The sequence below is a fragment of the Molothrus ater genome, chromosome 11 (assembly GCF_012460135.2).
Source record: "Molothrus ater isolate BHLD 08-10-18 breed brown headed cowbird chromosome 11, BPBGC_Mater_1.1, whole genome shotgun sequence".
NCBI classification, from domain to species: Eukaryota; Metazoa; Chordata; class Aves; order Passeriformes; family Icteridae; genus Molothrus; species Molothrus ater.
Window position 1 is genome coordinate 7,994,957 of NC_050488.2, and position 21,437 is coordinate 8,016,393.

Sequence of the window (21,437 nt, forward strand, 5' to 3'; positions counted from 1 at the left end):
TTGGAAAGACGTAGCAGATGATACTAAAATTGTACTTTATGTGTGGTGCCTTGGCTTGTTTCTTTGTTATTTCTTCAGTAGAACTCATACTGTGCCATCTACAACAATGAAAGGATTAATGACTTGTGACTGTGATGGAACTCAGAGGTGTTGAAAGGCATGAGAGATCTCATGTATAATTGAGTCTTTCCAGGCCATATGATCCCTCCATCTATGAGCTGTCCTATGGAGAGGGAAGTTGTGCAATCAAAACATTTCAGACCTATAATCCAGCTTTCTTGGGTACAAATTCTGCTTTTAGGTGCTTTTGAAAAGATCACATAATGCTCACTTTCCAGGTCAAAATTTATATGATGTAGGCAATTATCTAGAAGGAGTACTAAAAAAAATCAGATCATAAGATCCAAACTGGTGTTGAAATCAGGGTCTTTACCAGAAGTTGTCCAGGATCCTGTCAAGTTGAGACTTCCATATTTCCAGCAACAGATTCTATCACTTTTCAAGGCAAGCTTTTCCAATGTGTAACTCAGAATCAATAACTTTTTCTTGCATCCAGTGAGAGTTTTCCTTGGAGCAGCTTGGGTCCCTCCCCTCTTGTTCTGTCACTATGAAGAGAGTAACCCCACCTTTTCCATAGGTACTTCTGGTTTCCCAAAGCCTGTGCTGAGCTCTGTGTCCCCCTGGCTCAGGGGCAGGGCTGTGCCCTTCAGTGTGCTGTGCCTTGCTCAGTTGTTTCTGACACCAGCCAAGATCCCAAAAGGAGCAGTGGGTACATGGGAACAGTGAAGGGGAACATAGGAAAATCCTCATTCTGTAAAGTAAATAATGATTGCTCATCTTGGGGATCCCAGGATTCCTGCTGTGAGTAGCAGCCCTTGCTATCCTTGACATTCTTGATGGATGGCACCTTGTCCTGATGTGAGGTCAAGCTTGGGATTTACTGTGGGGGAACACTACAGACATAGATAACCTGTACCACAGTCATCCTGGTTAACCCCAACTTCACAAAAAAGGGGAGAGAAGCTTAAAGATCAAGTGTACTGTACTTTAGATTAATGCCAGGTTAATGCAAAAAACTTTTTTAACTTTTGTAGCATGATATATTTATTTGCTATTTCTAAGACCTGTCTTAAAAAATACCCATGAATCATTTTAGTGCAGACAATTAAATGCAAAAAGGTCTGTTATAAAATAGCATCTTCCTCAGAAGTTGTACCCATGTTAGCTATGGATACTCTTACAAAGGATAAAGTTAGGTCAGGTACTTTTTCTTGACATGACATCCCACTCTCCTTGCATTAACTCATCCCTTGTATCAGTGGCAGCTCTTTTCATGACTTTTGATTAATGTTGCAGGAGGTAATAGCTATTATATTATTGGTTTTTGTGTGATAAGGTGCTCTTAAATTCTCTTTGGTATCTATAATTTTATTTAGCTTATGAATTCTAAGGGTTTCTTTTTTTAGTTATTTTTCCATCTTAACTAATATTTGCTGACCAGATGGGTATAGAAGTTCCCACTGCAGTTCATTTCATGTAACAGTGGGCTTAAAGAATGTCTCTTAACTGCTTTCCTATTTTAGGTAAGTCTTTGCAACTATAATTGTATTATTTTTAGTACACACCATATTACAGAGATGTTCACAGGACAAGGTCACAGAAAGTTAAGCCCTGTGGGAGGTTCAGTTCCAGCAATAATGCAGAGGTTGTTTTATTTACTTGGAATCACAGTATAAGAAGTTACTACTTTTTAAAAAAATCTTCATGCTGGGTTCAGATTTGGAAACATATGATTAAATCTGTCAATTTGCTTTTCATGTAGATGTGGCTATTTTTTCCTTATATTGAGAACTCTGAATGAACATATTTTGTAAACAGAAGTTTCCCCAACCTATAATCCATGTCCTATTCCCATTTATTAGGAATGAAACTTTGGTTGTGACAGAGAAGTCTGATGTGGTGAAAATTATAGTCGTGTCACAGGTAGAGATTTGCCAGAAACAGGATAACCATGAAACCTACTCTTACTTCTGGCCTTTTGAACCACCAGCAGGATTCTTTTCAGTTGTCTGATGTGGTACAGCAAGTGTTGTTGCAGCCTCTTAAATTAGCCTGTGCCTTGTTGTAGCAAGGTATGTTTCCCATTGCAGAGAGCAAGCGAGCCCCATGAGCTAATATCTGATCCTGCTGGCTGAGGGGGCAGCTCTGTCTCTGCTTTGCCAGCAAACTCTTTGTTGCAGCAATTACTGCCATCTGCTTTAAAGGAGCTCTATGTGTAAGAATCATCTCTTTTACAGAAGAACATTATGGTAATTAAACTCTAGCAGAAAGGAAACAATTTAAATATTTCAGATATTTAAAAGTTACAGGATTTGGATTCCATTGCATTGTATATTGAGTCCAGGCAGACACAATTATATTAAAAAATGTTCCCAAGGCCACAGCAGACAATTCCTATACATTCTCTTTATTAGATTTATTTTCCTTATGCTTTTGAGTGGGAAGGAATTAAAACTGAGATACTTTCAGGGAAATGGCATGTGCTTTCTCTCATGGCCCTAAATGAAACTTTGGGTAAATGCAAACCCCTCTTCGTTTTGGTTCAGGACAAAGAAAAAAATTGTATTTGTTGGTGAAACAGCCCATACCTTTATTGTTAAAATTCTTCCCCTTTGACTGGCACTTGAAAAAATACAGTAGTACATGATGGAGAGAGGTTGTGCCCTTTCCCATGAGTCAGAACAACAGTGCAAAGGTGACAGGGCAAAAGAAACCTGGCAGTTCGTCATGCTTTTTATTCTACAAGGGCATTCCTTGTACTCTGAGAGCTCAGGACTCTCTCAAATATTTCCTGGCAGAGTACTAGGTTTTCAAAAGTTGACAAAACTTAGAGGAAGGCCCTGGATCCCATTTCTGCTTGCTTTTCACAACAGAAGGATAAGCCAATGGATACAAACTGAATTTGGCTCAAGGAAGATTTAGACCTTAAAAATCAGGCCATATTTTCCAGAGAGGTAGGCTTTTGGATTTCTTCAGACATCCTTTGTTCTTCAGGATAAGGGGGAGGAATATCAGCTAGATTTTAACAATGTCAAATGCTGGTTATGACACAGCATAAGGAGACACCATGATTTCTTTGTGTCTGAAATGCTATGAGTTTGGTATTATTTGATGGTGTCCCTTTCAGGTGGGAAGAAATGTTGTGCAGCTCTAGAAACAAGAAACCAGGCAGATAGTTGTGATTTTGTACAGGGGATGAGCCCAGTTTTTCCTTTCCAGTGGCTTGTTTTACCTTACTTAGATACATCTGGTACTTGTTTATACAGTGAGTAATTAATCTATGAAATGCATTGTTGAAAGTTATCCTTGGGCCAGAAGATTAGTAGGATTCATATATAATCTTGAGCCATAGTTACCTCATGGGGAAAAAAAAAATAATTTAGAAGGGATATAAACTTTCACTCTTGAGGGCTTTAATCAACCACTAATGACACAACTTATGGAGAAAAACCTTTCCCTGTGGGCAGTTTTTTTCCATAATTATTATTTATGGGAATTTTTACACCTTCCTCTGACACCTCTAGGAGAGGCCAGAGGTTGAGATGCAGCTGGGATGGGGTGGCTGGGCAGCCTGGCAGGGGCAGGGAGCTGCTGTGTCCTGGGCACCAGGACAGCCAGGCTGAGCACCTTCTCTGTGTAGGTCTGAACTCTGCTTTTCCTCACATTGCTCTTCTGATCTGGACAGGAAAAATCTCTCAATATTCATATCCAGGTCTTTGTCACCAGCTCTATTCATAATCTGTGAACAACTGTTTGGGTCAGTCCTTTGCAGTTTTTTCCTTCCCCTTCCCCTTTCCCTTCCCTTTCCCCTTTCCCTTTCCCTTTCCCTTTCCCTTTCCCTTTCCCTTTCCCTTTCCCTTTCCCTTTCCCTTTCCCTTTCCCTTTCCCTTTCCCTTTCCCTTTCCCTTCCCCTTTCCCCTTTCCCCTTTCCCCTTTCCCCTTTCAATCCACTGGGTAGTGCAGTCATTGGTTTGTTATGGTATTATAACTCTAATATCATGCTCTTAGAAATTAATATGGCTTGTAGTCTTTTCCCATAACTAAATGAGAAGAAATATATGAAGGTGAGAAGGGTTTAGCTGAAAAATGCTGAAACACCAGCCTTTAAGTGTGCTTTGGTAGAAAAATGACCAGGATGGATGCAAGGCCTTCAGAATGAGGGGAAGCACAGGGAATAAAGATGCTGGGCCTCTTTACCTTAATTGCAAGTTAGATGAAGTTGCAGCAAGGGGCAGATTAAGTGTCAGCAGAGTATTTGTTCCATTACAAATAGCAACAGGGGGTGCAGATTCAATTTTCAATCGTTTCCTGACTAATGTCAACCACCTGTTATACATGCTGAGCATCCATAGATAGAATGTATCTCCAGTAAAAGTAAATTAATGAACTCACTGTGCCATTACTGCAAATAGAAAATAATATTGCTTGACATCAAGCTAAGAGAAATGAAAGAAATAAAACTGGCAAGAAAAAAACACATGCAAAAATAAGTACAGGTGTGCTTTTTTGTTTAATCTTGACATTTTAGATGCTTTTTGTCCTCTCTAAAACAATAGCAAGGTCACTTGCTATTTTTCTAGATAGCTTATTCTTCATCAAAGTGTTTTCTAAGCTTTTGCTTAGTGATTTTGTTTCCTTTTTATATTTAATGAGAATTTCTGTTCATGGTCATGGCTCACCCTGGACTCAAACTTAAGACCAGGATATAAATCTCCTGTGCATTCTGAGTGGTTGATTTACTAGGGCAGCTTTTGTAAGAATTGGAAGGATTTTTTGAACAACATCTGTAAAAAGGTTTTGAAATGTTCACAGTGTATGAAGAAATATTTTAAAGTGCAGTAAATGCTTCTTATGCTGCTGCTCACCAATTGTGCTAGAAAGGAGAACTCATACTTCATTGATTCCTTTTGTGCTTTTAAGGCAAATTGTAGTAGTTCAGTAAAACTCACTGTTAATGTTGGGAACTCCTGTGTTTATGGGCTCACAGGACTCTTTTTGCTCTAGCAGTCACTTGAACACAGAAGCTTGCAGAAGTGGGGATGATATTTGCTGCAGTAAAAAGTCAAATAGTTAAACCTCTCTAATTCTTGCAACACTTTGGAAATATCCACAGGAGACGTTTTTTGTTTTTCATTAATTTAGCAAGGTCCTAAATAACCTGACATGAGAATTATGCAGCTGATAAGCATTTAATCATCAGTGAAATGTAAGTGTTCCATTGGATTGGGACTGATGTGCTCGGTGGCTTTGGATTCAAGCTGGGATGGAACATTTCCACTGGATGATGTTTCCCTGCAAGGGAAAAGGAAACTGTAACTCCTGAAAGGATCTCAGTTGCCTTGCAGCAGGTGAAGTGTCAAGGACCAACTCCTTTAAAAGGTCCCTGTTCCCAGCCTGTCCCTCTGCAGTGTGCAGCAGCTGTGGCCAGCAGAGCTCTGGGCAGGATCCATGGGCAGCACCCACACTGTCCCTGTTTGCTGCTCTCACAAGCACAGCAGGGATGTTGTCAATTTTCCCAAATGGCTCCAGTGAACACAATGAGGCAGATGCCTTTACCTGCTGCCACTGCTCCTCATTTCCACAGCAGATAAATGTTACAAGGCAGCGCAGTTTGCTGCTGTTCCAGTTTCCTTCTTCTCTCTGCACTTCTGCCATCCCTGCTGCTTGAACTGCTGCAGCTGCAGGCACCAACAGAGCTCTGAAAACATCATAGAGATCCCATAGCACTCTGTTATCCTTTCCTCACCCTCTTCTTTTTAGTCTGTCAGCAGGTTTTAAACACCAAGGATGTTTTTAAAATACACTTTTTTCTCCACAGAATGTTTTAAATGAAGTAACAGGGTAAGTGAGGTGTATGGATAGACTTCTCATGAGTCAAGTTTAGTTAGTTCTGCTGTTTTCAGACAGGATAAATCCCTGGGAAACTTAGCTAGTGTACAGGGTAATGATGCTTCTGTTTAGAATTTGTAAAATAATAGTAAAGTAGTGTACTGAGAAGACTTTTGTTTAAAAAAATAAAAAGCAAATACTCTTTCAGAGGGCATTTTATTAATGAGAATTACAATACTGGAAAATCTGTTATAGATTAGTGAAGAACAGTACAGTGTATCCAAATGGAACTGGTTGGATAATTAAATTCATTTAATAGGTACTGAAATTTAAACCTCTTGATCCCTCTGACGTAAACATAACTCTTAAAAGTCATGGAACTTGATTCTAAAAGTGTAACGTGGGAGAGAAACACTGGGACAATGAGTACAGATTTCAGATACCCTGGGAGGAAATGTATTCAGGAGTTAAACAATAGACATTTAAATAAAAAGGAAAAAAAAGAACAAAAAAAAAGACTAGCCCCCAAAAGTGTAGCTATGAAACATAAAAAGAAACTTTAATAAAACCCTGTATATATAGGTGTGCAACTTATATGAGCAGTATTGAAGCAATATGATGGGGATAACCAAGTGACAAGTATGGGATACTTAAGATTGAAATCATTGAGGGACATCATGTTTTTACTATTCTTAGACTCTTTACCTGTTCTGTATTATCATGTCTGTTTTGGTTATATGTCCTGCTGTATGTCCTGTTTTGGTTTCCTGTTTTCATGCTGAGAATCCCCAAAGATCCTAAAGATCCTCATTCTATGGTTTCTTTGCTCATTAATAGAGTTTTTTTTCAATATTGATTACAATTTATGAAGTATGTCCAGTGTATAATTGTCTCTCCTTGATTTAGTGAAAAGGAAAATTATTTACTGAGTTTTAACACATCTTTTAGGAGGATCATACCAAATGGCTGACAGGCTATCTGCTAAGTAGGGAGGTCAATATTTTAGGTTTGGTATAAATTATGAAGTCCTGGCAGTCGTAACTGAGCTATGCCTCGTTTTTGTTTGTACTACCTAAAGTTATTTAAGCTTTTAACCATGGCTTCTGTTTCACTGCCCCCTGAAGTGCTGAGGGATGAACTTTGTCTCAAGCCCATGCATTAGTTGAGAGGATAACAAATTTAAGACAACAGCTGGAACATCGGTGAGAAAATAAAATTTTTAAAAGCACAGCATAAAAGTATATTATTAATCCTAAAGTTCAGACAACATTTAAATGTTGATTTCATTTTTTTGTCTTCAAAGTTTATATCTGACTTCTGTGTCAACACTGGGTGATGCTGAAGTATAGAGGTGTAATACATATTATCATTTAATACAATGCCTTCTAACCCAAAAGCACTTCTGTTTTACTATTCTTTAATTTATGGTGGGATCTCAAAAGTCCCAACCTCTCTGAGCTTTCTCTGACTATAAAGCTATAGCTGTCTTAAGCAAAAAGGGTGTGTTTTCATCTTTATTTGCTTTTATTTCCTTCTGTAGTCTGTTATTTTGGAATATAATGGCAGGGCTAAGCTTGGTTACTCATATTTTGGCTGAGACTTTTTATCTTTTTCCTTTTTCAAAATGACAGTGTCCATTTCCTCTCTGTCTCTGTATTTCAGCAGAGTTAGAGCAGATGGGTCAAAGAACAGCATTACTGACTTCTCCCTTCTTAAAGTGCTCTGTGGGGGGAGTGGGCTGACTTTTAGAAGGTGAAGTTATCATCATGTGCCTAACTTTAGTGAAATAATAATTTCCATACCTTGAGTTTTTTTGATGTCATTAAGATCTTAAAGGGTTTTCATTAGTTGCTGCTCCAAGCTTCTTTTCTATGAACCTGCTAAAAAGAAGAAAGAGCAGAGCAGTCTGTAATTTATAGTTTGTGGTGATTTGGAGGTGTGATCAAACATAGCACTTAAGTTAATATTTGTATTTCAAGCAATTGTATTACAGGCTTATCCTTGGAAAGTGAACACTCTACTTTTCTATATGACATCAGCTGGTCATACTTTTACATATTGTTGCTTTCTTAGCTTTGGAGTAAAGAGATACCTGTTTTAGAACTTCTGCAGACTTCGTTACATTGAAAATGTAACAAAGTTTTGAGAAAGAAGTGGAAGGTGCTTGATCAGATGCTTGATTTTCTATAATACTTTATCTAAATGGAACTTGGGTGAAATTCATAATGTAGAGCAATGTTTCAGTTGCATCATAATGCAGATTTAAGCTAAAAAAGTAAAAAGCCCTATCTATCTACAGTCCTCTTCATTGTACTGTCTCAGCACTCTTGCTAAGGCATCTCTTTAAATACTCCTAATTAGGACTTTGGACCTGGTCCTTCTCCTAAAATCGTAGGGAAATGTATCACCCTTCCATCCACACAGGATTTGAACTGCAAGTATGAATACAGCACATCCTTTCTGATATTCTATATAAGAATATTATGAAATGGTGAACAAAATACACCACTCAAAGATTCAAAATGTTTTACACATTTTTGGACAGATGATGACACCTGTCAAACTTGGGTTTCTGGAGTTCTCATTAGGCTAAACTTATGGGGGAAAAAATTGCTCTGAAGAACAGAATCTGTTTGATTTTAACTCCTATTTATAGGGTATCTTTAGACCAGGAACAGCCCTAAGCCTTCAGTTCTTCAGACCCTGGACCTACCTTGTCTTCATGGGCACATGTTCTCTGATGGAAGTGTCACAGAAGTTCAGATTCCATGTGGTAATTTCCTTATATATGAATATCATAAATCATGAGCAATGCTGTCATTTTTTAAAAAGAGATTATTTTATACATAGAAGACCAGTTAACACATTTTAAGCAATGGCAATGCTGGTATTTCCTGGTTTTCAGAGATGGGCTGAACAATGGTTTCCCATGGTAGAAGCTTTGCTGTAAATGTTTCTTCTGGTAATGTAATTAGGAAGTATTGCTCCAGTTATTGTAACTCAAACAAAACATGTTGTCCTCAGCAAACTTGTTAAACAGGCATAGCCTTGTCTAAAAGGAAAACAGGGACATATAGTGTTTCCATGGAAACTCAAAATTCTGATTTGTGGATATGAGCATGATCAGCACTACAATCTAAACTCATTGAATTAAAGGAGTCTTAGTTGTGAAGTCAACCCAATATAAAAGTATCTGTACACGTGCAAGAGTCAGACCTTCCATCCCTATAGATGCTTTCTATCTGCACTTTAAAGCAGAATAAAGCAGGGAAACTTGTGTGAGACCCTTATCTTTTTGCCTTTTGTGGGTATTTGTGCCATTTTAAGACAAAAAATCTATATAAGAATATAAACTAAATCTGTTTAAATATTATTTATTGGAAATTGTTATAATTTACTGCAACTCTAATGTGTGGTTTTGATTTCCTTTTATTTTAAATAAAAGTAAGGAGGGCTTTTCCCTTAGTGTAGGGCATATCAGCCCTGTGCTGTGAGACAACGGAGAAGATGTTTGCCTCCATTATAGATCTGCTGAGAAGATGTAGTAATTCTGGAAATTATGCTCCAGCACTCTTTTTGTAAAACAGCAGAAAAATTAAGTATTGATTGAATTTGCCCTAATCAGGAAATTAAGTCTGTTTTATAAATGTATTATAGCAGATATTCCAGGATAAAATTTGCCATTTATAAAAGGCATTTATAAATCATCTACATTTGGAAAGTGGTATTTCAAAGTTATTTTGACGTATATATCTCATATATGATATATCATGATATAACATGAATATATCATATTCCTATATCTGGGAATATGGTAGAGACTTCAGAATTACAGCCCAACATTTACTGATTGCAGTGTGAAATAATTGCTTCTGGAAAGCCCACCAGGATCAGCCTGCCTTTGGTATGTGCCTCAACAGCTAAAAAACCCTGGCCTTGAAAGTCAAGGAGGGTTTGCCTCTGTAGAACAGCACAATCTCTGGCAAGTCCTGCCAAGAGTCCTTCCTTTGAGCAGAGCTTTCAGGGTTTTGTGTTCTCCATTCTGGAAGGGGCTTCACGTTCTCATCCTGAGCTGGGCATCCCATAACCCCCACAGACCCCAGAGAGCCCTCAGCAGTGCTCAACGCCTTCCAGGCAGAAGCCCCAGCTGAATTTGCACCCATCAGGCTACTTATTAACAAGATAAGCTATTTTGTATGATAAATTCTTAGTTTAATGTATAATCAGATATCTCCCTTTCAGAAACCTTCCTGATTTATTTCAAAGCTATTACATTAAAGAGGATTACATTTGGTGCCCATTAAATTGATTTCCCTCAAAACTCACAATTTATACTTCTAAAATATGCCTTAAGACTGTATTGACAGCTAAATCCTGCTAATCATCAGTATATAAATTATAATAGACTACTTGTTGAGGCATCTGGATAGCAGTTTATGTGAAGTATGGTCCATTTGTACTTTTATTGTGAAAGTCATGTCAGCACTTACACTATTTCCAGGAGTTAATAACTCACCCAGAGAAGTTCACTTATGATCGTGACTTGGCACACAGGTCTTGGGCAATGCTGAAATTTTATTAAAAAACTTTAAAAGTGTGTCAGTGCCTTCTAATTTTATCAGTCTTAACATTTTTTAAAAGCGTTATTTCTTTGGAGTTTTTTCTTGAAGTATCAATTAAAAACACTTATTAGTTTTGTATTTGGTCATAAGTTGGTCAATATATTGTTCTTTTTATTTTGTGGCTTTAAAGAGGTGATTTCATCTTTTTCTAATGAAGAAAATAAGCTGTTGGCTAATTTTCAGCAATATGAAAACACCTCTTAATACACCAGATCAGCCCTAAGCAACCATTTCTGCTGGCACTTAGGCAGGCTTATGTAGCAATTCTGAAAATGGTGATTTCTTATTTTTCCTGAAATCTGGTAAGACAAGTAAATAGACAGCTATCATTCCAGCCCTGATTGCTTGGCCTCTTGGATGGCATTAGCTGTTTTCCAGTTCATGGGCATGAATTTCTACACAATAAATAAAGCAAAAGATAAATTATTTTCCCCAAGACTGGGGGAAACTTATTTCCACAATACACGTTATTGCTGAGAGGTATAGTTAACACTTCTTGGCCATGTTTCAAAATTGTGGCAATAAAATGTTCTTATGAAATAAATGTAAGTAAATTTGAAAATGTTCAGATTACAGCCAGTGTTAATCCATAGTTTTAGAAACTGACTTTCAAGTGAGGTATTTGTAATCTACTGAACACATCTTGAAAGATGGTGTTTCTTTTTACTTAAGACATAAAAAGTAGGAGAATACGAAAGAGAAGAAAATTTATATTTCAGTATACTGGGAAATCTCAGTGTTGTTAGTCTGAGATTGCTTTCTATTCCTGATGTGGTTTAAACCTCCAGTTCAGGAGATTCCAAGAATGCCAGTTTATAGCTCTAATGCTAACTCCTATTTTGCTGAACCGAGATGCAACTGTGTTCTCTTCTACACATATATTTAATAAAAATACATTTTTGATCCAAAAATGAAAAAAGTGGGCACGCAAATCTGCTTTTGCAAATACTCTTCATGGAAAAGTTTAAAATCTGTCTTTTGCTGTTACTGTTTTTTTTAAATTGTTCAGTAAAAGACACAAACTAAATCAGGTTGCAAATCCACCACTGTTATTTTCTTTGAACTTGCAACTGCAGAACACCATGGTACTACTCAATTTCAAACACATAAAGATATGTGCATTTAGTCTTTTGGACACAGAAATTTTTTTGTCCTTTTCTAAACCTGTAGATTATCACCACGTGGTTAAACAGCAAAAGCATGGTTAAAGTAGTGATCTTAGGAAAATAAAAACATGAGAACTATTCTGGAGCATTACAGTAAACATTTGATTTCTGAATCATCCAGTAGATATGGTGTTGAAAGGCTAGAGATTTTTATTCATTATGGAGTCCTTCTGATGTATTATTTGACTTCAAGTAACATGACTCATATTTCAGCAATTCAAAGTAATTTGCTAATCACAGGATAGCACAAACAGTTTGTAGAGATTATCACTATTCTTGTTGTTATGACTCAGTAAATAAGAGATCCAAGACTTATTTCCAAATGATGTGGTTTGATCAAATGTCAGTGTTTGCTCATTCAGTGTCCCAGGCCTGGTTTGACTAATGAGATTCCATATAGTCATAGACCTTGTATGGACACAAATGCCCTGGTGCCAGCAGCAGACAGGGAGTGGCTGGTGCTCAGTGTGTTCTGTAGGCAGGAAATGTTGGCTTGGGTCAGATCCCTCCCCCTGGAGGGGGGGACTGGACAGAGAACTCATGAGTTCACTTTGCTGTGGGTGCCATTATATTTATCTTCAATGTCTCCAAAGTATTCTGTGTCTGGCAGCAGGACAGCTTGTACCCATTCTGCTATGGCAGGATTGCAGTTTGGGAGGGGGAAACGACTTTGGAAATCATGATAGAAGCTTTGCCCATGTCTGAGATCAGCCTTCTCACGATGCTGAGAAATGTAGAAACAATTTTTTTTTTGTTAACCTGTTGAGGTAGTAGCCAGAATCAAGCCTGCAATTAAAACATGATCAAGGCTTGAATGTGTTGTGTTCAAGTCACAAGTGGAAGCAGAAAGTCTTATATATCCTAATAGAATCTGGTCACAGGATATTCAGATAAATGTCCCAATTTCTGGCTCTTTGTCTGGACTTTGAGCCTCTTAGGGTTCCTTAATTGCCAGCTTGAAACCACAGCCTTTTGGCTGAGATGGAAAGGTAACCTGGCTGTGCTGCTCTGAACTAGGACCTCAGCTGTGAGAAGTAAAGCTTTTCCTGAGAACTTGACAAGTCCTGGATCTTCCCTTAAGATTTGTAAAAGTGCTTACAAATCCATACTGTTCCTATTTTTCGTTTCAGTCATGGGTAGTACTCAAATAGCAAGAAAACCCTATAAAACTAAAAAATGGTTAGGGAGTTATAAAAATACTCTCACTGCTTCATTATTTTAGCATTACTGTGGTCAGATTTCAATCTTCACATGCTTCCCATACTGTTGGAATTCAGAATTATTTGTCAGAGCAGTGGCTGTGCTAGGAGATGCTGGAAGAAAGTTGAAGGCTCATAGGAATTCATAAAAGCTCTGCCACCAGCAGAGTTTCCTCTGTGATGATTCTTGCCTTGTTTCTGCAGGCTGCTGAAACTTCCTGAGGCTAAAAGTAGTACTACTCAGTTTTCTTTTTTTTTTCTTTTTTCTATTTTTCTTTTGATAATGCAATGAGCCAGGCATCAGTAGGTGTCAGGTATTTTCTAAAAGTCACAGGGAGGATGCTCCAGATATCAGACAGGGCTGAGCTGTGCCCTGCCTCACCCTTTTCCACCTAAGCCTCTCCTTTATGCTGTCACTTTACTCCTTGCATTCCTCAGGAACAAGGCATCTCCCTGTCCAGCAAGTGTAAATTTGCATGCCCAGGGGTTACCTTCCTCCAGGCTTATGAGAGGTTTGTTTTAGGGTCTTTTGGTTTTTCTAAAAAGTTACAGATGGATTCTCAAGTACCTCCCTTGAGCTTTGCTCCTGGTACACAAAGCTGATCCTGGGGTAAGTGAGCAGATTTCTGTGGGAGCCTTTGTCACAGTGTTGGCAGAACATCAGCTGCTCTCCTGTAAAGTTTGGGATGCAGGATGATTGTCTCAATGCTAATTTACAGATAACCTCTTTCCCTCCAACATCCCCTCTGAAGAATCCTGAAAAGGCAATGAACTTCCAGCCACCAGTGTCTATATTCTTTTATGTTTGCACTCAATTTATATCCTTTTTGAGTTTCCTCCTTGCTCCTGCTGCTACTTCATTAGTCCTGCAGAAGGAAGATGTGTGTCAGGGAGTCAGAGGGAGTCTGGTTTTTGATGATGTTCACAGACTGCCCTCCACAGTTCAGTTTGTCAGGGCTTGGCTGCAAACCAAGCCCTTCAGCTTTCCCTGGTGCTTTGAGTTTGGATGAACTTCGGCCTCCCAGCAATCATCATCCTGCTCCCCTTTCAGCTTGGCCTCCCAGCAGCTTCCCAGCATCTCCTCCCCTTCTGCTCCAGCTTGGCCTCCAGGAAGCACCATTTCCTACTGCCTTCCTCTGCCTTGGTTGTCTCCATGCACACATCATCTTCCACCACTAATTCTAAAAACCTTCTGAAGAAAGCATCAGGCTTGAGGCTCCTGAGTAAAGAGGCAGAAGTTCTCTCATTCAAGGAGAATTCACTCATTTACATCCTGCACCACAATAGCTCTGATGAAGGGAGTAGTTTTTGTGTTGCTAAGTCTTATGTGGTCAAAACTGTCTCACATAAAAGAACCCAATAATTAAATAGGACTTAAAAATGACTCTCAGTCATTCCACTTATTTGATGACAAAAAGATAAAGATACCATAAATAATACAAGATTTTTTTCCCAGCTTATTGTTTAGAATCCAAAACTAGGTGATAGTTTGCACTTTGAGATATTTTGTGCCTGACATTATATCAGGCTCTATAGCTCAAACAGACATGGAAAAGGTAGGTGCACATTTACATGGATTTCAAAGAATTTAATAATAAGATATTTGTAAAGTATTAAATAATTTTGGAGTGCTTAAATATGCAATAGACATATCATGGAGTAAACCAGAAGGTTCCATGTTAAGAAACAACAAAGGAAGTTGTAAAAACATTAGAAATTGCCCCTGAGTGAAATAATAAACTATTAGAAAACCACCACACAACAAAACAACACATTGCAAAGGACAGTTTCTGAAAAATAATAACATCTTATCCAAATGCATAACAGATACCTTATTTTTGCTGAGATAGGAACCATGCTTTATCATAAGAAAAACAGAAGAAGGTGTAAAAATGCTCAGTAGTTCGGCCCATTTTTGGGCTCACCCAGGACTGAGACTGCCTGATGCTTTCAGGCATAAGCTTGTATTTTTGTATATTAAAAAATAGCCAGACTTAAACTGTTAGGCTGGGTTTTGTTGTTGTTGGTTTTGGGGTGTTTACATCAGAGTCAGTCATTCCAGGTAATATAATTAATACATTTTTCAAGTTATAATATAATTCTGAAGATCTTCTCTTTGAAGAGAGGAACTGAAAACAATGAGTAGGGGTGAGAAGAGGAAAGTGTAGATAAAAGGGGAGAGATCACTGAGAGGGAAGCTGAGTATGTGTGGAGTTTGGAAAGGTGAAACTGCATTTTACTGTGCAAGTAAAAATGAACCTGGGAGCAGAAGCAGTCTGAGAAGGGCCCAGTTCACAAGTCCTTGTTAACATTTTCATATATCCTGCATATGGCAAGGAATGACTGCCACTGGGAGTACAGCTATGTTGGGTGATACTGAAGCATAACTATGTTACTTATTACATAACTATATTATTGTCTATAATAATGTCTACATAACTGTGTTGTAGAGAGGTCTTGTTGGAATATCTCTAATTTGTTAGCTAAGACTTCCTGCAATTGAGGGGAGAAAAATATCTAGATTTTATTTTTAACTATTCTCAATAAAACACCTATGTCTTACAAGGATTTTTATAATCTTCAGTGATAGGTGGGAGTCTTCCATTAATCTGTATTGGCTGTTCTTGATAGTTCTAGTGTTTATTTCTCAGGATTGTGCATTGGGCTGTAGAGTCAGTTTCTCCTTCTTTGCCTGAGCTAAATGCTAAGATGGATTTTTGACTGAAACTGATTTAGATTGTAAATAGAAGGGAAATCAACTTTTTAAAAAGTATTTAAGTGTGCTCTGGAATAATTCACATGTAGTTATTAGATATTTTAAAAGATGATAATCAGTTAATACTATAACAGAGAAAGAGGATAGTTTTAAATAGTCTAAGCTCAATACACAAAGGTGATACAGATTGAAAAATAATCCTGCTACAAGTCTGTGTCCAACATTTCTTATTTTGAAGCCAAGTTAAACCTCATTTAAGATAATTCCATCGGAAATAGGAGGCCAAAATGTCCTTAAGATTTTAGGCATCTTTTATGTATGAGAGAGACTCTTAATCTCTACTGTATTCTGTGGGAAAAGGAATGGAGACCTCAAGATATTTTTGTAACCTTGCTGATCTAGTGTTTATATACAGTGTTACAGTGTATAGGTATTTCAGAGAATGGAAATCCCTTTAGCTTTTGCTACTTTTTCCTATAATCGTGTATTTGGAATCCATTTGTCAGGTTTGTAGGGAGACTCAGCTCCTCTCTTGCCTGAAATAAATCTAATCTATTTTCCTCTCGTATTTTAAGTAGGAAATTATTCTTTTTCCTTAGAACCTAAGAAGGATTCTAATTCTTTGCACAGCAGTAATTTGCTAAGGAAGGATTTCCTTATCCGCCTGTCTATTTGCTTAACCAAGAAGATTGAAAGGAACACAAGCAATCCTGATCTATTCTCAGTAGTTATTTGTTTTGCTTCATGTTTGCCTTGATACTAAGCAGCTCTGAACCATGCAGCATTTGGGCACTTCCCAGTACTTCCATCTGAAAGCAACCCACTGAGAGAGTGAAATATTCCCTTCAGCCATGGAATCGATGCACAAGGAAATTACTTATTTAACAATAATTATCACTGAGCCAAGAATTTAACTTTGTCCTTCTCAACCATCTGTTATTTCATAGGGTCTGCACTACAAAAATAGGAGACACTTTATTAAACAGAGAGAAGAAACATCAGGGAGTTAAATAACTGTTTCTGTAGGCAGAATTAAAGGTTTTTATTTGCATCACCTAAGTAAATTTGCTGATGTGACTAAAACAAAAGATTGGATTTGCAATATTTGTTTGAAATGATACGTTTTGTGTTACATAACACAAACTACCCTCTCTCTCAGCTGCCATCAATTGTTCTCCTGCCTGCCCTCAGCTCCAGCCTACCCTTCTCTGTGACACTGGAGAAAAGGCAGCAGTGAACACAGAACTCCTTTTTTTCCTGGCTGAACAATTTTTATCCTTTGGCCATTTTGGTTGAACCAAGCCTGCAAATATGGAAGAATATTTTATACTTTGAAGTGTACACTCCACAGAAAAGTCAGTGAGTTTTTGTTATTTGTGGCAGTTTCTGGGCTCCTTCCCGAACAAGATTTAGAAATATCTGAGTGCAATTTCAGCTTTTTAATCTAAATCTCTGTAGTAACTGTTACACCCAGAAGGCTAAACTCGGAATTAGAGACATGGGAGATATAATTTTGAAGTTTTCCTGTTTCCTTTTCCCCCCTCATGTAGGCAGTTTGTAAAACATAGGTTTAATGGTGGTTAGGAGCACAGATATTTTGTTCAGAAGTTGTCAAGTGCTGAAGGATTAGGGAATGCTCAGGAGAATATAATGGCTCAAAAACCTTTTGAAGTATATTTGAATAGCTCTTATGGCATTAAATGACCAGTCAAAAAAATTTCATGTTCTAGTCACAAAGTTCTTGAAAAGCTCAGGAGGGAAAAACCTGCAGAAGTGCTTTAGTGTCACATGAGGGTTAAAAAGAAAGTAATTTCCTATACCTTAACACTGTAAATTCTTTCAAATCTGGAGGCATTAAAGTAATTTTCGGCTGAATTTTAGGAACTATTAGTAATTTTCATTTATTATATATTATGTAGGATATAGAATATTTAAAAGCTGTGACAGGGAAGTTCCTGTGTGGAATTGTGCAGGGAACAATGTGTAAATAGGACAAAACTGTGAGATTAAAATCTCATACTAAGATAGACCTCTCAAAAAACCTGCCTAATTCTGCTTTCACCATGCCATGTTTGTGAGATGTGTTCTCTCCTCCTCCCCTGCAAGCCCAGGTAGAGATCATAGAATCATTAACTGGGAAAAGACCCTTTGGATCATCAAGCCCAACTGTAAATCAAGTCCAGCCATCATGTACTTGACATCATGTTCATTATTTAATACCAAGCCAAAGGATTTCAAAACTAATGAGAAATTACTTCACAAAGGGAATATGTTAAAATGTTGCTGTTGTAATGTTGTATTACCTTGACCAGCTTGGATGGTTTCTGTTTTACCCTCTTTAATGGCATTGTACCTCAGAGGTTAGTGATACAACTCTTTTCAAAGTTAGGCAGAGAAATAAACTGATTTCTTTTTCAAAGGCAGGCAGTAGCTAAATTGATAATGCCTATACCTTCAGTTTCTGCACAAATCACCCTGCTGCTGAAACTGTGAAATCTGCTCGAGTGGGACCAACCGCAATATTTCTCTCTCTTTTATTTTCCCTCACAGTCTGTCCATGAAAGCATCAAAATTTTCGAGTTGCTGCTATGAACCCAAACCTGCAGCTGCCCCTTCTCATCCTCATGGAGAGGGAGGCTCTGCATTTCACAGAAATTAATCCCAGCATTTCAATTGTTGTTCTGCTGCAGCATTCCATTGTGACTCAGTGGAACACGCACGTGGAACATTTCACAGATGAGCTTTGCTGTAATTCTCCTGTCACTGTTTCAGATTCTGTTGTGTGGTAGGTTTTGTACAGGACACAGGAAACTTTCCATGCACATTGATTCTCTTCGTAAGGAAGGTTCTGAGATGTAAAGTTATCACTTTTCTACAAAACTTTTACACTTAAATCAGAATCATAAGATAATTTAGAGTGGGAGGGATATCTTGAGCTCATCTAGTCCAAAATCCTGCTCACATTTGTATATACATATAATTTCATTAGGGGAGAACAAGAGTTTTACCTCTTTAACTATTGTCTATTACACTTCCATTACCTTTCATTAACACTTTTCAAGAGCAGCAGTTTTCTGGGTGCTGGTATCTCTAGCAGTGTGAATTCCAAAGTGCTGAGCTTATCAGGACCTTAAATGAGCAATATCTGAGTACAGTGCACACAGCTCTACAAGCACATGAGGCTGACCCTTCCCATGCTGACACAGCACCCAGAAGCGATGTGATTTCCTTGAGGAAAGTTCCTGAAAGTGTGTCTGTGGTGTTTTGCCTGCATTTCAGAAAAAAAAGCAGGTAGGATATGCTAGAATTAACCCAAAGGCAAGCAGTAGATGAAGCAAATGTGCTGCTTGGCTGCCAGAGAGCATCTTCTCATGGACCATAACGTTAATTCTAGATAATAAAATGTAGCTGGAGAGTCTCCTCTGGTGTTTATTCAAAAGGAGAACTGGATTCCTCTACTTGCTCTCTGAAGCAAAACCATCAGTGAGTTAAAGATAGCAGAAAAATATTTATAACGTGTTCACATAAGAAAATTCCTGATGTAATTTCACATCCCATTGTATCAGCCCATTACAGATTTCATTTCACATACTTTTTCCCTACCTGCTAACACAAAATCAAATATGTGCATGACATCAGTGTGTGTGCATTTGCAAAAGCAAGTATCAATAATATAAATGTAAATATGTTTTTAAGCTATTCCTGCTGTAGGCCCTAGAGGAGGAATGAATATGTGAAATTTCATTCAGTTTTCCAAAACAACTTTTTTTTGAGGCCTTGTTTTTTAAAAAACCCATTAATTTATTAGGAGATTGATCTTCAGACTTTTAAAGCTTTTTTGAGTTCTCTCAGTTTAGGCAAGTGAAACCAGAAGAATCAACTGCTTTTGGAGCTTCTGCAAACCTCAGGGCTTTATATTGCTCTGCAATAGAAGCAGTGATAGGAACATCAGACCAGGCTGGAAGAAAGGTTCATTGATATTTGGAAAAACATAATCTCACCTGAGATTATGAGAAACGTATAATTTAAACAAGTATCTGTATCTTGAATAATGATTTTTAAAAATTGCAATCCATTATCATTAATATAATTTAAAAAAAATTGATAGCCAGTAAGATTTGTCAGATACTTCCCTTTTACAGAATTACAAATAATACTCTTAACTTCCATTTTTTTCAAACACATTTTTAATGCTCCTTGTGTTCCACTGATAATTTATGGATTAAATGACCTCAAAACAAATCATCACTTGAAGTGTCAACCAACATTTTCATGTTGTTTCAGAAAACCTTCATGGGTTTCAGTAGAAAACACATTGTGTGAGTTCCCTACAGCTGTTATATTGGTACTAGTGAAATATAAATGAAATTAGTGTGAACATAAATATGTTCAGGCTGTGGTTCTTTGATATTAACTATGGAGACATGCAATTTGAATTTTTTTTTTTTGTTTGGCATGTGTATTCTTCACATTATATAAGCATCTTTCTGTTTAAATGGTTTAAAATATGACTGTGCGGTCTCTTCAATTTAATTAGTTGTGTTTTTTTAATTTTAGGGTTTAACTTTCTCTTTTCGTAATGAAACCTTTTCTTCCTGACTAATTTTAAAGAATAACTTTGAAGGAATTAAGCATGCTGGGTTTATTTATTTATTTTTCTCTTTCCCAGCTGTAGGTATCCAGATGAAACTTGAATTTTTCCAGCGGAAATTTTGGACTGCAAGCAGACAGGTACATTTTAAATTGAAAGTTTTTTTGTCATTGAATCCACAACAGTTTTTTATCTGTGAAAGTGATGATCTTGTCAGAAGCAAAATATTGTAAAGAAACAATGTATTTGAAGACTTGTTCTGGTTTACTTTACATTTGGATACAGAAAAGGAGAATTCAGTGATGAAGATCATTGCTTGATTTTTGGAAGCAAGTTAAAAGTTTATTAATTTTTTGCCCCAATACATAAGGAATTACTTTGTTGGTACATGGCTTTTCTCCCTTAAGAAAGTGTAAACAGTAACAGAAGTGTGGAATTTGTGTCTAGTCACAGCAGAATCATGACTTCTCACCTAGATTTTCTCTCTAACTCTAAGCAACTGTAAGATCACACAGGTTAATTAACAAAACTACATTGATGAATCATGGTTGGCACTCAGTGCTCAATAAACTTTACCTAAACCATTCAGGGATGATAGAATTTGTACTCACTGAAGAGGATAATCAGGTACTTTCTGAGGATTAGGAGATGCCATCCCTGGTTTGAGAATCGATTGGAACTGTGCTGTTACAGAAAATACGCCCTGACCCCACCCCTGCTGGAGAATCTTCTCTCGTCTATGAATGGCTTCAAAACTGGAGGAGATTGTGGTGTTTAAAGCAGCTGAAATTGTTACAGTGTGAATGAACCCTTTCTCTGCAGAGAGAAACAGAACACATTTGGTGAACAATTCAAAAGTTTGCTAGTCATTCTTAGATTTAATTTAGATAAAGATGTAATCAATATCATCTCCTTTAAAATTTTGCTCATATAAATTTATATAAAGTTTTATTTTTTAATCATCAAAGAGAGAATTGAAAACACTTTATTGATTTTTTTTTATCCTCTGCAGTGTGCATCTCTCGATGGCAGATGTGCTATAAGTTGTGATGATGAAGTAAGTATTTAACAGATTTTTTCCATTGTATACCTTTACTGCAGTAGAAGACATAGTTGATGAATTTAATTTGAACATCTCATTGTACATTATGATCTTTATCGCCTTCTAAATATTACACTGTTTGGATAGGGAGACTTTTTTTTATGCCTATATCAGGTACCCACTGAATTACAAGGTTGACTCCATTACCTCAA

General features: G+C 37.3%; 1 protein-coding gene across 5 annotated transcripts in view; it reads left to right on the forward strand.

The window, feature by feature from the left end:
- Window positions 1-21,437, forward strand: part of CACNA2D3 (calcium voltage-gated channel auxiliary subunit alpha2delta 3) — a 388,669-nt gene that overhangs the window by 326,504 nt on the left and 40,728 nt on the right. For all 5 annotated transcript variants that reach the window (XR_004981053.2, XM_036390972.2, XM_036390973.2 and 2 more), the window contains 2 exons: window positions 20,262-20,323; window positions 21,196-21,240. Coding sequence is in view for 4 of the 5 variants with exons in the window: in XM_036390972.2 (XP_036246865.1) it covers window positions 20,262-20,323; window positions 21,196-21,240 (107 nt within the window). In the remaining variant the exon portion in view is untranslated. The remainder of the gene's footprint in view (window positions 1-20,261; window positions 20,324-21,195; window positions 21,241-21,437) is intronic.